This window comes from Equus caballus, unplaced genomic scaffold (assembly GCF_041296265.1).
Source record: "Equus caballus isolate H_3958 breed thoroughbred unplaced genomic scaffold, TB-T2T haplotype2-0000448, whole genome shotgun sequence".
Classification (NCBI taxonomy): domain Eukaryota; kingdom Metazoa; phylum Chordata; class Mammalia; order Perissodactyla; family Equidae; genus Equus; species Equus caballus.
Window position 1 is genome coordinate 1,145,878 of NW_027221892.1, and position 15,576 is coordinate 1,161,453.

The 15,576-nt window shown below is 41.1% G+C and overlaps 1 protein-coding gene and 1 long non-coding RNA gene across 6 annotated transcripts in view; one reads left to right on the forward strand and one right to left on the reverse strand.

The window, feature by feature from the left end:
• The window catches only part of LOC138922078 (cuticle collagen 34-like), a 222,831-nt gene extending 209,792 nt beyond the window's left edge, over positions 1-13,039 (reverse strand). The window contains exons 1-3 of one of the 5 annotated variants that reach the window (XM_070258906.1): positions 12,937-13,039; positions 12,475-12,600; positions 9,467-9,654 (exon numbers count right to left, since the gene is read on the reverse strand). In XM_070258906.1, coding sequence (XP_070115007.1) covers positions 9,467-9,513 — 47 coding nt within the window. In that variant the 5' untranslated portion in view covers positions 9,514-9,654; positions 12,475-12,600; positions 12,937-13,039. Of the gene's footprint in view, positions 1-9,466; positions 9,655-12,474; positions 12,892-12,936 lie in introns of those variants that run through there. The other 4 variants (XR_011435164.1, XR_011435166.1, XR_011435167.1 and 1 more) reach the window with 4 other exon arrangements.
• Positions 12,572-14,457, forward strand: LOC138922101 (uncharacterized). The gene is made up of 2 exons (XR_011435183.1): positions 12,572-12,761; positions 13,572-14,457. It is a non-coding gene; the product is annotated as an uncharacterized lncRNA (long non-coding RNA).
• The last annotated feature ends 1,119 nt before the right edge of the window (positions 14,458-15,576 follow it).

Genomic DNA, 15,576 nt, shown 5'->3' on the forward strand with positions numbered 1-15,576 from the left:
CTGGCACAAAAAGAGGAGCTATGAGCTAAGGTGGTGGAGGGAGGAAGCTATTTGGAGCAGGCAGCAAACCTCTATCGCTCTGTCAGCCAGAAGGGACCAAAGTTGGTGGGAAGCAACCAAAGAAATCTCACAACATTGGTCCACAGAGGTATGAGCCCAGTCTGGGCAACTGTCAGACTAGCAAGAAACTCAGCAAGGAGATCCTATAAATGAAAGGCCAATAAAAGGACCAGATGAAGTTCCCCACACATGCCTGGTTGACTAAGCAAAGAAACTTCGAGGGAACGTGGTAGACAGTAAAAGCCCCAGAACAGAGGCTTGGTAACTAGGTAAACTTTGAATGTGCCCCCTGTACACCCACAAACAGAAAGACAGATGGCAAAGATCATAATGGGCTCAAGGTGTTTGACTACAAATTCTGCCCAAATCATTGTGTGACCATTAATTCTTACATTTACAGGGGAAACACCCAGAGAGTAAAGCAAAATACAAGTAAGCAAGCATTTAAAAACTGAACATAAACATCAGTGTCTGTACACCACAGGGAGATAAAATTCTATGCTTTTAAGACCATGCAAGTTAAGGGAAAAAAAGACATTCTAGAAAAGTGCATCAAAATCCAAACTTTCCACATCACACTATACAAAATGTCTTATTTTCAACAACAACAAAGAAAGAAATCATAAGCTGTGTTTATAAGAAAATATAAACTATGGTCCAGATTCAGGAAGAGAAAAACGTCAATGGAAAATTGGCCCAGATGTCAATGTAGCAGAGAAAGTCTTCAAGTATCTCCTGTAAAGAGGTTCTAAGAACTCTTTCAAATTTTCAAAAATTTTTTAAAAATATAATAACAGTGATTCCACAAATAGGGAATGCGAATAAGGAAATGAGAATGATAAAAACAACCAAACAAATGCTAGAGATGAAAAGCACTATAAGAGAAATGAAAAAATTATTACATGGGAAAACAGCAGATTTGAGAAGGCAGAGGAAAGAATCAGTCAAATTAAAGATAGAATGATATTAATTATCGACTCAGAAGATTGGAAATGAAAGAAAACTTTAAGGAAAATGAAAAGAGCTTCAGAGACCTATGGGACAATTTGAAGTATTTCAACAAATGTGCAGTAAGAATCCCAATAACAGAGAAAAGAGGGAAAGGGGTAGAAGAAATATTTTAAAACGTAATAGCTGAAAACTTTCTAAATTTGATGAAATACATTGATCTACAGATACAAGAAGCTTAACAAACATGAATAAGTACAAACACGAAGAGAGTCACACCTACAAACATCATAGTCAAATTACTAAAAAGAAAAAGACAATAAGAAAATCTGGAAAGCAATCAAATCCACCACATACAAGGAACAGCTACATGTTCAACAGGTGACTTTGCATCACACTGAGGAGAAAAAAATACAAATAAGAGCTGACTTAGAAGAAATAACAGAGGCCGAAAGCCAGAATAATAATACAGTCAAAGTGCTGAAAGAAAAACCATCAATAAAGAATCACATATCCAGCAAAACTATACTTTAATAATGAAGGGGCAGTAAAGACATTCCCAGATAAATAGAAGATGACAGAATTCATGTCAACACAGAATAAGGCAGTAAAGGAGGAACAGACAAAGAAAACACAGGAGACGCAGAATAATAAAGAGCAAAATAGTATAAATCCAACCAACTACATTACATTAAATGTTAATAAACACTACAGTTAAAAAGAATTATCAGATTGTATTAAAAGATCAAAACTATGTGCTAAGCATAAAAGACACAATTAACATTCAGAGACAAATATATTCAAAATATAAAACCTGGAAATGATACTCTCATGCAATCTGTAACCACAGGACAGCCAGAGTGGGTAGATGAATGCCAGATCTAAGAACAGATTTTAGGAAGAAGACTTACTAAAAGTGAAGAGGAACAAAGAAGTGAAGGCATAAATACCGGATAAATACAAGTAAAACTACTTCCATTCTCGTTTACATAGAAAATCCTCAGGATGTAAAATACACACATACACACACACACGCCCACACTAGAACAATTAAATGAATTTAGGAAATTCAAAGGATAAAAGGTTAATAAACAAAAATCAATTGCACTTTTAAATATTAACAGCATGCGATTTGATTTAAAATTGTGCAAAAATAAATTTAACCAAAAAATGTGCAAGGCCTATGCACTAAAGACTAGAGAACACGACTGAGAGAAATTAAAGAAGACTCGATGGCAGTTTCTTAAAAAGTTAAACACAGAGTCATCACATTACCCCAGTCATTTCCCTCCTAGGTAATTACCCAAGAGAAATGAAAACACGTGTTCACACAAAGACTCAGACAACAGCACATACGACAAGATATAGCAAATTAATTTACAGTGACAGAAAACAGGTCACGGGTTCCCTGTGGCAGGCAGGAAGAGGTGGTGGGCTGCAAAGAGGCATGGGGATACTTAAGGGGGTAAGAGAAATGTTCTTTTATCTTGATTCTGTAGATGGCTTCAGAGGTGTATAGAACTGTCAAAACCCATCAAATTGTGCACTTTATATAGATGCTGTTTATTGTATGTAAACTATTCTGCAATAAAGTTTTTGAGCAAAAAAATAAACAAAAGAATAAGTGAGTGAATGAACAAGGGTTTTAAAGCAAATAAGCATTATACACCTGTTGAAAAGGAAAGAATAAAATTTAAATGGTGAGGAAACTCTGTAAACAAGTTACACTTTTTAAAAAATCTCTAGTTTTGTTTCTTCTAATTTGTCTGTTTTAAGTCTTAAATCTGTCTTGAGCATAAGGGTTAAAACCTTAACAGGTTATACTATAAAAACCAGTCATAGAAACAAATCATTTAACTATGGCTATATAAGGAAAATGACCTCATATCTCATAGATTGTTTTTCGATCTGTAGAAATAATTCAGTTTTACTGCTGAAAGCAGTACCAGCTATCAGATGGAAAACAAGTCAATTTTATCGTCTGATTCATCTTGAACACATCACGTCTGCGTAGCCCACAGAATCACAAAATGTAAAGCTATTACAGCACTACAGTAGAAAAAGCGTCACTCCCTAACAGACTCAAGAGTATAGTCTACACTTGCCATCTCCCTGTCCAAAACAATGCTGGTGGAAACAGACTCCTCCTGAACAAGAATTGTCACAATAAGTAATTGCACTATGAAACTGAATGACTGCGTTTTTATTACCATTTTCATACAGAATTTTTACATACTTAAAATTCTGACCAGAAAGGTTAGATTAGAATCACCTGGGCCAATTTGGAAATGCTAAAAGATATGTATGGACACACACAAAAACACACACTTACACACTCTCTCTCTCAGTCACACACAGACATGTTTGTTAGTATATATATTTGTTTTTAAAAGGTAAAGATAACAGTAACATTAATAACAACAGATAGTACCTCTCTCTATCTAAATATAGAAACATATCGCAAATGTATAATACTGTCCTAGTTTTGCTTTACTGCCAAATAAACAAAGCAATTAATTCAGAGGGTGTCACTGATTCCTAAACTCATCATTCATGAACTTGATTATTAACGAAATTAATAATGAATAAATAAAACTGATATACCTAATTTCTTCAAAATTGATCACAATAAAAAATGCCTGCTTTGATACTATAATTGAAGTAAGTTATATAAGAACAAATGGATAATATAAGCCTTGTCTATTAATTCTTAAAACATAAACCATTTAAAAGCATTCCTGAAATCAGACAAAACAGTTAGACCACATCAGGAGAGCAACGAAAACAAAATGACCTGAATCGTGATGCAGGGAAACACGAACACCTCAGCTATCAAAAACTCACCAAGGCAGCAACATCACCCACCAAGCCTTAGCTAAAAGTAAGAAACCTGCCCAAAAGGGCTTGGAGCGGCAAAACATATTTGAAGAGATGATGTTTGAATTTAGGTACTGGGATTGAAGGTGAGTCTCTAAGTTCCTTCCTCAGATCCATCACCCCTTCCTGATACTTACTGATAAACCTGATTCATTGGCTTCTTATCGATGGCAAATAATGGAGAGCAATTGTGCTACTCTAGACAAGATCACTGATAGCAGTGAAACGGGAAAAGGGAAGAAAAACTAGAAAAAGCAGACAGAAAAAATTAAAAGTAATCAGGGAACATTCAGATATTTAAAAACACCCTTCTCTGGGTCAAAATGCCCAGAGGACATGATTTCTTAGAGCCCAACATGACAACGCACAAAATAATAATCCTAAGTCACTGAGACAATATTAAATCAGGTTATGGAGAGGTTCCAAAAGTTGAAAACTAGGAAATTAATTTTTTCAAAGGTTCTCACGAAAATGATTAAATTTAAAAAAAAAAAAACAAAAAACAAGAACATCATGAGACATAAGTCCCCAATGATTCGGGTCCATCCACCAAGCCATCTAAGCAGTTATGGCTGGTGGGCAAGGCCTGCGCGTGCTCCATGGCTGTGCTCTGCTGTCCTCAGGCCTCAGGCTTGCTGCCTCCTCCAAGAACCAGACTGCCAACCCTGACACTGGATTAGCCCTCTGCCTGCACATTCCCATCTGCCCCCACCACAGTTCTTACTACTCTGCGTTACAACTGGCATGTGACCTTCTTGAGCAGAAGAAATAAACTCTTTCACTAGCATCCCAGAACCCAGCACAGTACTCAGCATATAGTAGGATTTCAGTAAATACGATTTTTTTAAACTTATTAAAAAAAACTTAAGCTATGCTCTATCTGCAAAGCATATTTTGATAATAACAACAGACACCCAAAATATGCCACAAGAGCATAAAGTAAGAAGTTCCTGTTGACTGCTAAGATTAGAAAGTCTTCACAGAATGGACAGAGTTCCAACCACACATTCAAGCTCAGGATGAATTTAACCAAATGGCTAAAACAAGTACAATGGTCCCCCCCTTACCTGTGGTTTCACTTTCTGCAATTTCACTTACTTATAGTCAGCAGAGGTCTAAAAATATTCGATGGAAAATTCCAGAAATAAACAATACACAAATTTTAAATTTCTCGCCATTCTAGGTAGCGTGATGAAATCTTGTGCCATCTAGCTCCCTCTCACCGGGGCCGTGAATCATCCCTTTCTCCACCGGATCCACGATACCCGCCTGTCAGTCACTCAGTAGCCCTCTTGGTTATCAGAGCGCCTGTCAAGGTATCACAGTGCTGGTGTTCAAGTCACCCGTATTTTATTTAATAATTTCCCCAACGTGTAAGAGCAGTCGTGCTGGAAATCTGGATATGCCAAACAGAAGTTATTGCTGTTACTCTCTTACTTTGCCCAATTTCTAAGTTTATCACAGCAGTGTACATGTCGGAAAAAACGTATATGCAGGCTTCAGTACTATGCAGTTTCAAGCACCCACTGGGAGTCTTAGAACGTATCCCCCCCACATAAGGGGGGACTACTGTATTTCGGGAGACAGGGATACTATAAGCACAAGTAAAAGAAAACGAGAGCAACTGGGTAACACATAGGTTTTCAAAAATGGCAGCAGTGAAAGGTAAGGCTGGAAAGACAGGCAGGGCTGCAGAGGAGCCAAGAGGGGTTAACATAATGGAACTTAACAAAATGGAGGTTAACATTACGGAGCTTCACACAATGGCATGCTCCAAAGGTCACACGGACACTTAGTCCTCCAGAGTGACTCCCTCTCCGCAACGTCCAGCAGTTTCATTGCATGTAGAATACATTTTGCAAGTAAGAGACAAAAGAAAGACAACAACTTTGCTATATGATTCCTCATGTCAACACTGTTTTACCCTGGACCAAATCAGAGAGTTGATACCATAAAAAATACTTCAAAACACTACGTGATGTTACGAGGAAACTACTGGCAAAACTTACTTTCGGGTGGTGATTATTATCCAAACCACACGTGATAAAATACTACTCATCATAAGAAGTGGTACTCTTATAATACAACTGCTATGCAATTTTTTTAAATTCTTCAATTTTGAAATCAAGTTGAAAGTATTGTGTCAAAAGACAGTGAAACAACTATCATTAATCTTCAAAACTGACAAACAAAAAAGACATATAAACAAGTGCCAGGATAATAAAAATGGCAGTGTTCATTTTTTAGAAGAAAAAAATAAATTGTACTAAAATTATTAAGCTAACAAAGCAACAGAAAAATATGAGCAGAAAAATGACAGTTATCTGCAAAATTCATAAATGCGTCTTTTGTATAACCATAATGATCATATTTTATGCTGTCATTTTGCATTTAATTGCTCACCCTGGTACTTTTCTTCATAGAAGCCATCGATATCCCACAGAGCCAGATGCTGAATTGCAAAAACATACTGTGACCATGGACTTATAAGAAAGTTACTTTGCTGAGCTGTGGTGTATGACAAGTTAATTTTTGTAATTACACTTCTTCCAACAATATATGAAGCTACTGCCTATGATTAGCCTATATTATTCAAAAGAGGCAAGAAAGTATTCTCTATAAAATACTAATCAGATTTTTTAAAGACTTCAGCTGATGTGAGAAAGTTAACTTTTCAAAAAGCTTTTCTATAAGACGGCCAAAAGTAAAAATCACCACCTCAGCTGAAATATATAAGCAGATTAATATGTTAAGGCATGACTATGTTTTCTGAATGTTATTAATACATAATGCCAAGTTATTTCAAGCCTTTAGGAAACGTCACATGCTAACCTTGGTCTTTTGATCATTACTTTTAGTTCTGCTATATTATGCTAAACATAGTATTCAAAGGATAAATCCATTAACCGTCATTTAGAAAGAAATGGCTATTGCACAATAATCTATCCGCAGGGCGTAAATTGTTTTAAATTTAAAATATTTGCAATGACGGTCACTGTCACATACTCAATAGTAATAAAACAGTAGGACATCATACATTGCTAAAACACAGGCTATTCCCTATAATATAGTATCTTTGTGCACATACTACAAAATTTGGCAGCTATTATGTTTTGTTTTATTCATTAAAAGAGAGCAAATGACATTTCCCTTTTAATAAACTTCCCCCATGTTGAAGCCAAAAGAGTTATTTAAAGATTAATGTTAATTATCAGGACAAAACAACCTGAGCCAAGTTTTCCAAATGCCTAGGTCAAATCTGCTCACTGGAGGAGGATATTTAAAAAATAACTATGTAATATATTTTTTTTTAAAAACTCTATCACTTAGAGACTTAAAATTTAATAGAAGTTATGTTTTAATTACATAATACTAACAAAATGGATATTTTCACTGCATTATACAAAAGGAACGTAAGATACTAAAATGCTCTAGATAAATCTGAAGTTTTCCTCAGGATTTTAATAAATATATAATGACCGATTTTTTTAATGTGTAACGTCGTTCCCACGTCATTTCCTAATCTAAAGGGGTTTGTGTTTGTGAAGGTGTCAACTCAATGTATATTCAAGACTTAATAAAAAGTCCTAGAATTTTGAGAATCTTGGAAATCTTTTATTTCAAATCCCTCGTGTGTTTTTTTCCTAACTTGGACTGCAATTTGAGATATGCTATTTCACGGTTCCACGTCTGCTTAGAGATCACCAACTCAGACACTGATCGTACAACAGGAGAAACATAAAGCACACAGAGCTGAAACACAATCACCAATAAAGCAAATACCTGGCCTTTCGGGTCCTCTTTGTTCTGACCCCTGCTATTTAAAAGGGAATGATAAACTCTGCAGACGTCATCGGGCATATACTAAGAAGGAACATGCTCAAATCCCAGCTATTTGTATTTTTCTTTCCCCTGCCCAGCCTCGATCTTCCTCCCTGGTCTACTTCATTCATTCTGCGTGCTCTCCAGCCACCTCAAATGGTCCAGGGACTCATTGCCTTTATTTCCAGTCTCTACCTTACTTCTAATCTCAGCATCTCTTCCTGGATGACCTACAGATATCAAACACTCAATACAACCAAAAACAAATTCATCTTGCTCTCCTCTCCCAAACCTGCTTCCATGGAGCTAGTCTGCCAGCTCTCTACACAAAGATCAGTGCTCTAAACTATTCTTAGTTCCTCCCTCTCTCACCTCCTCCTTCACTGGCCCTTAATCCTGTCCTTTCCACATCAAAAATGTCTCTCCACTCTATCCTCTGTACTCTACTTCTACTGCCTTATGTGGAACGTCATCAACTCCAGCCTCTCGCGTGCCTCAGTGGCTCCAGGGAGAGAGCCTCCTCTAATGGGGCCTCCACAGAAAAGCCTCAGTTACTGAAGCGAGCTTCTCACACAGCCCCTGAGGACAGTATTCAGTGTCTGAATAGCTGTGCGAAAGGGAATGGTACCTATTAAGGAAAAGGGACAACACCAGAGGGTGGGAGATCTGACAGCTTTGACGGTTTCAACTTGACCATAGGAAAAAGTACCAAGTAAAGCACACAGCCTTCAATTCAAAGCCCTTGACAAACTAAACCTTGTCCTCTTTCGGCGCTTCTCCCTCTTTTAGGCCCTGCTAAGACCCACATTAGGCTGCTGACTGGTTCTCAACCAGGTGTGCCTTCCAACAAGCTGCCCTCTTTGCCTAAAAAGCCCTCTCCTCCTACATCCGCACAGAAAACTCCCATGGGTCTTCCACGTTGCTGTGATATTTTCTGTGACTTCTCCAGGCCAAGCTAATTACTCCGCCGTGCACCTCTGGCACTGACAAATGTTCTGTTACAGCCAGTATCTTGGGACTGACTGCTGGGGTTACTGAAGATTACAAGGACAAGAAGTGGGATGGTTTACTTTTTGTGCCTAGCACAAAGACTTTTCAAAAACTTCATTAATTTTAAATGAAGTGAATTTGTTGGAACATAAAGCATTTTGGGAATTTAAATAAACGGAAAATAATCATTTTCTTTAAACTTAAAATGTTTGACAAGAAATGAAAAAGGTAACAAATTAGTTCTGGAAAAATGCAAACTAATTCCTATACTCCCATTCTGAATCAATCTTACAAATGGGACTAAAAAGAAGGAAGGAAGCGCCTGTCTGGTTTTTCAAGTAAGAGAAGGCAAAACCAATATGGCAGCAAGGTAAGGTTCTGCCTGCTCCACAGAACCCATGGTACAGAATCCATGTTTCCGACCTCTTGTTGTGCAGAACTCTCACGTTGCATGTATTAAGGCTGGATTTAAAGACTGTAGAGTAGTCTTAATAATCTGTGCAGAGACAGCATTTTATAGTTTCTAAGCCACGCTCACACACATTATCTCATCAACTACTCAAAGACACATCATTTCTCCACTTGGAGAGGAAGAAACTAAGGCCATTTTCCTACAACTAATACATAGAGGCTGGAATATGAACCCCCAAGAATTCTAACACTAACTACATTGCCTCCCTAACAACCACATTTTAAAGATGTCCAATACAGGCCTCAGAACACTAACCCAGGACACATACATGATGCATGCCAGGGCCAAACCACTCACCTAGCGTTCTTCTGAAGTTCACAATAAAAAACAGAATGAATGAACATTAATAAAATGGTTCACTTTTGGAGCCGTCCCAGTGGTGTAATGGTTAGTTCATACACTCTGCTCCAGCAGCCAGGGGTTCGCAGGTTCCAATCCTGGGCACGGATCTAGCACCACTTGTCAAGCCACACTTTCGCAGTATCCTACATAAAATAGAGGAAGATGGGCTCAGACGTTAGGTCAGTTGACAATCCCAAAGTTATTAAGTGTACAAGCAAAAAGAGGAAGATTGGCAACAGACATTAGCTCAGGGCCAATCAACCTTACCAAAAAAAATATTTCACTTTGAAATAGACCTTAACGAATAACTTTGCTTTAAATTATAACACTACATATTATTACATTTTACACGTTACTACATATTCCATAGACTATGTAACATAACATAGTCACAGATTCTAGCAACTAGGACGTGGAATCTTTTGTATTGGGAGGGATAGGGCTAAGGAGGAGTTGCATTATTCTGCCAACCAAAATAAGCAAGATTACAATTGGATACTAATTAAAATCCAAATTTAATTTTGAAGTTTTGTGCCCCCTCTCCATGAAATGGGTCCATGAGGAATGGACAGAAACAACTCATATCCACTTGTCTAATTCTGACAGGACATCAGATAAAATAACAAGAGTGCTACTTTAAAAGACTCTGCCCAATTACCCAGTAAAATGAAGGATTTATCACATTCATTGAACTTGGAACTATTCCTTCTTATACAACTAAGTTTGACTGCTCTGACTTTTATTTTCAGAGACTGTTTTTCCCTTCTCCACTCAGGTTCACTACATTGATTTAAAATGCAGAGGGCAAAACTCAAAGACAATGACTAACTCATTTTGATTGTCAACTTGTAAGCTAGTGAACATTAGTAAACATATTAGATACTAAAAATACAGTAGTAAAACTTATAGCTCTTTACCACTTAAAAAGCATTCTTATTATCTCATTTGACGCTAGCATCACTGTGAGGTATAGTTACAGAAATATTACTCAAATTTTTCAATAACACTCAGAGAAGAGAGGTGATGTTGACAATCCCAAAGTTATTAAGTGTACAGCTGCCTCGGCCCATGAGGACAGTATTCACACTGTCTGAATAGCTGTGGGAAAAAGAATAGTACCTATTAAGGATAGAGGGGGAAAACCTAAATTCAGTAAAAACATTATAACATTTCCCCAAACTACACTATTCAATTATTTTAGATATGATCATTAGAAAAAAAAATGAAGAAAATGTATAATTACACATTTCTACTCAGTAAGAGAAATCTGAATTAATTAGAATTTTAAATTGAAAATATTAAAACAAAAATCAATACTCCTACACTAGAAAAAATGAAAATTAGAAATCTCATACCACACTGGAAAAGTTTATACCATTTCTTCAATTTCATTTTTCTATTAATGTGTGTAAACTCTGTAGAACTAGCCAAAGTAATTAAATAAAATAGACATAATATCCAAAAATCATGAAAGTTTATACATTTTGGTAAACTTTTAAAAGTTAAAATTTATCTTTCCTAATTGAAAACTGGGTTAAAAATCTATCACAAATATACAAGTACAAAATTGCAGTGAAAGTTCCATCTTTGGTATATTCACATGAACAAACAAAATAATTATCACCTCTTTGAACGGAAGTTATAGACTTTTTCAGGTCAAAATTCTGTTAAAATATAACTATTTGAAGTGTTCAAAAATTTGCATTAATGTTAATATGGCAACATTTTAATGTGGACAATAACAGAAAAACGTCATTCCCTCCACAGAATTCTGCCTCTAGAAGTACATTTAACAAAGTTGGAGGAAACAGGATGCTTGTTGATAGTGACAGGCTTATTTCAAAACCCAATTATATCTGTTCATTCCCTTTTGCTAATTAAAGCAAAAGGCATCAAAATCTCTCCTAACGATGTTCTAATCAATACGTGTTAGTGACCTTCCCCAGGCAGTGTTGCATCTGGACTAACGCTTCACCGCAAACCAGGTGCATACTGTAACTAGTTCCACCGGCACGGACTGTAAAGTCCCGACACAATCACCATTCGGGCTATGATTACCTAGAAAATAATCCTACATATGTGTCCACAGATGCCAACCCTGCCAAGATGTCCTAGTCCAGAACCCCCCAACCCAATAAACAGGCTATTCAAAACTCAACGCAACCGCAGGGGTCAGCAGCTCCTGGCACCCACCTCCCCCCGACTAAGCTCCAGAAAGCGGGCACGCACACTCAGGCCGTGCTCGCCCACTAGGAAGAGGTGGGTATCTCCAGGGACGATCCCGCTGCTGCCAGCAGCGACGTGCGGCAGCCTGGGGTCTCCCGCTAGTTGCTGAGAGCAGCTGGACCCTGAGTGGCCAGGACCGTCCACTTCCAGGCGTGGTGCTCTCGGGCACCAGCATCCTCAACCGAAGGAGGCGAGGGTGGCAGCAGCGCATCGGTGCGCTGGGGAAAACAGGGAGTGGGCGGGCAGCCACGGACATCACCGCCCGGACTAGAAACCCCCCCCCCACCGGGCAGCTCCCCGCCTGGGCGCCCGCGTTCCAGTCGGAGAAGCCAGGCGGTCGGAAGCGCCCCGACTGCGTGCAGGGCTGCGTGGGGCGCCCGGGGCGCCGCTTCCGCGCCGAGAGCCCGGGCCCGCGGGGAAACGGAGGCCCGCCGGGTCCCCGGGAGCCCGGCTCGCGGAGCGAGCAGGTGACGGCGGGGGCAGGGCGGCTGCGACGCCGCGCGGGCGGCGGGCGGGTGTCGGGCGAGTCTGGGCGGCGTCGGGAGGGACCGGCGAGCGGGGGAGGGGCTGAGGCGGGGGGAGGAGGGAGGAGGAAGAGCGAAGGGCCCTGGCGGGACTCCCGGCGCCCAGCTGCCCGGCCCGAGCCCTCAAGCCACCGCCCCCAGGCCCCGCGCAGACGCTGGACGGTCCCCGCCTCCAAACCTCCCCCCCCCCGGCCCGGTCAGAGAATAACTTACCCGTTTGCCGACGCAATCGCTCCTGCTGGCCCCTCTGACGGACTCCTCCGGCTCGTCGTCTTCCGGTGATGAAACCGGAAGTCCCACCCCTCCCCAAGAGGAAAACGGAAAGCCGAAGGAGTCAATCTAAGGAAGGGGAGACGCGCGTCAGGCTGAGAGCCTGGCGGCGTCTGACCGGGAAGGCCACCTGGCACTTCCAGCGGCTCCCCGAGCGGGTAACCCCCGGGCGATCCCGCCTCCTCCCTCTCCATCCCTCCTCACTCCACCCCTTCGCTCGCCCGCCCGCGGTAAAGAACCCCGAGGGCGGTGCGGGAGAAACGGACGCGCCCGGGCCGGGCGGGAGCCGGAGGCCTGCGGGCCGGGCGGCCGGCCTCCGCCTCCACCGGCCCAAGCGATGCCCGGCGCCTCTGAGGCCTCCTCTAACGGAGCGAGGTTTTCCTGCTGTGCCAGGCGCGTGCGCACCTCCGGGTTAGGAGAACAGCCTCTGGATGCTCCTAGCAGGGGTCCTCAGAGTCGCAGACCCTAGGAAGCCACGAGCCGAATTCGGATTCTAACGGGTTCTAATGAAAAATGCAGGAGGATCGGGGTCCAGTTCTCAGAAGAGGGGGCTGGGCTGCGCTGGGCTGGGCTGGTGTCTGGCTAACACAGAGGCTGAGGGAGGGATGCGCTGGAATGAACATGTGGAGCGAGAAGAAGCCCAGACCAGGTTCTTTGTGTGTCTGTGGCCGACTGCCTTCCTCCAGCTGCAAGTGCAGAGAACGTGTGTCACCACAGGGCTCTTGCACTGTCCAGCACACACTCACGCAAGGTTTATTTTTATGAATACAACGTAAAACCAAGAACATTCCCAGTCCTCGTTATCTTCCATAAGAGCATCTACCAAATCTAACTGACAGTCCAAACCTGGACAGTCCCAAACCTGACATGTTGCCCTCCTTCAATACGATGACGTCCCCTCCTGATCATGTCACTATATACTCCCAATAAGTATACTGGGTGGTCATCTTTATCCATGTGCATATGCTTCTTTGGTAAAATTTTTTAAAGCAAATACTTAAATTTCTCTATCCCCAACCTCTTTGTCTTCTTATTACTAGTTAATTGGTCTTCTGGCTAATCACTGGGCGGATTTCTGTCATCCCTCTGAATGTAATCTATCTGGAAAATACTTCCTATCTGGCTCCCAAACCACAGCAAGACCCAGGTAGCCACATGGCTTGGGTTTGGGTAGAAAACGTGGACCCATCAATGAGAGCTGGGGAGACCCATCATGACCCGGGGAGGCAGAAAACCACGGCTCTGGACTCAGGCATCCCAGGGTTGGAATCTCCTAGATTCAATGACCTCATTCGTCCTCCTCCTCTCCTCACCTGGTGGCAGCTGAATAATTGACCAAGACACTGCAGGTCTCAGAGATTCAGCAGGAATGCAGATCAGCAAATACATCTTCTTATTTAGTGACTTGGTAAAACTGATGTTCCCTTGCTCAGAAATGGTTATATTTTACAACCAACTTTTGTTAATTGACTACTATGAACACCCTTGTTAAAATATAAATTGGCGTCAGAAACCTCGTGTACAGTTAGTCCTTGGGACCTCTGCCAAATACATCAGGTAGGTCCACGGAATCCGAAAACCTCACAAGATTCAACCAAATCTGGCGAGCATGGACTGTGCTTAAATAGTGACGAGTACCAAACACCTGCGAATATTTAACCAAGAGGACTTGATGTTGTCCAGCACCAGAGAAGAAGTGGCTCCTTATGGATGCCTCAGCGAGGCTGATGCCACAGGTGGGTCCCGTTTCTGTGACAAGAGGCAGGGTAAGCTGGCCCCATGATCCAGCCGTTTTAGAGATGACGCAGCAAGCTTTAAAACTGACATTTCAAGCACCCACAAAGAGATGGAATGTGTGGCACTTTGTTTTTATTTGGAATCATAAGAGAAACATTTTTAATAAACCCTTAACTTCTTCTCCATTAATGCTATTTAAATAGTGAATTCATAAAGACTGAAGTGATTTGTTTACTTATACTTAGCTGTAGAAAACTTACGTGCTTTTGTTTATTTGTTTACACCATCAAATCCAATCAAGCCAAACAAGATGGTCGACTGAAATGACTGATGAATGCAACCTGAGCTGACAGCTTTAAATTTGGGATGTGTTACTGATGTCAGGTTGATCAGTTCTCTGTCTAAAATTGATGCTATTTAAAGCTTTGAACAATTTAGATGTAGTCACTGAGTAAAATCCCAACGGGGTGAGAGAATTCCATCAGGGCTGATTCTGCTGTGGTGAATTTCCATGTGCGCAGGTGTCAGAGGGAGAGTGGCCTCTCCCGATGGGGTAGTGAGACAGAACAGGATGCAGGAGGGGCGGTGGGCTGGCGTCACTCACAGCAAAGGTAAAGAGGCTTAGAATAAAGATAGACGCATCTTCTCACAAGGAATCCCAAATGGCATAAGAGTGTGAATATTGGTCATTTCTGTTTCAAAACTTTTCAAGAAAGGAAAAAGTGAAGGGGAGGCAAGAAGTGAATATGTATCACGCTTCAATAACTCATCTGAAAATGAACCCCCAGGGAAATCATGGTAGTCGGTGGGGTAGACCAATGTTTTTATTAACAATATAAAAGGAATGTGTGGTGAAAGCAACGGTGACATAAGTACTGACAGTCAGTGGATGAATGATTATGTGTCCTGAGCACCTCAGGACACAGCAAACTAGAGCAATTCCACCAATCAAATGGCAAGAGAAGTCTAATCGAAGAACCATCCTTGTGCTGGAAGGGCAGAATGAGTCCAGTCCGGGGACTACTGGGGCCAGACTTGGGGAAATCAAGTTGTTGAAGGTAGCTGTGACTTTAGAGAGGTGTGCAACAGAGACATTAAGCCATTTCCAGTGTCTCTACCTTTAAAATAGTTTATTACTGGTCCAAATGTCCAAAGACGTATTAAAGAGGGAAAATATTGTTTACTGGACAGAAATTCTCTGGATATTTAGATTCTATTCCTGTCCAGGGATGTGAGAGAGGGGATATGTCAGCAGCTCAGATGTAAGCTGGAAGGTTCCCGTCGTTGTTAATGCAGCTTAGCCGTCTC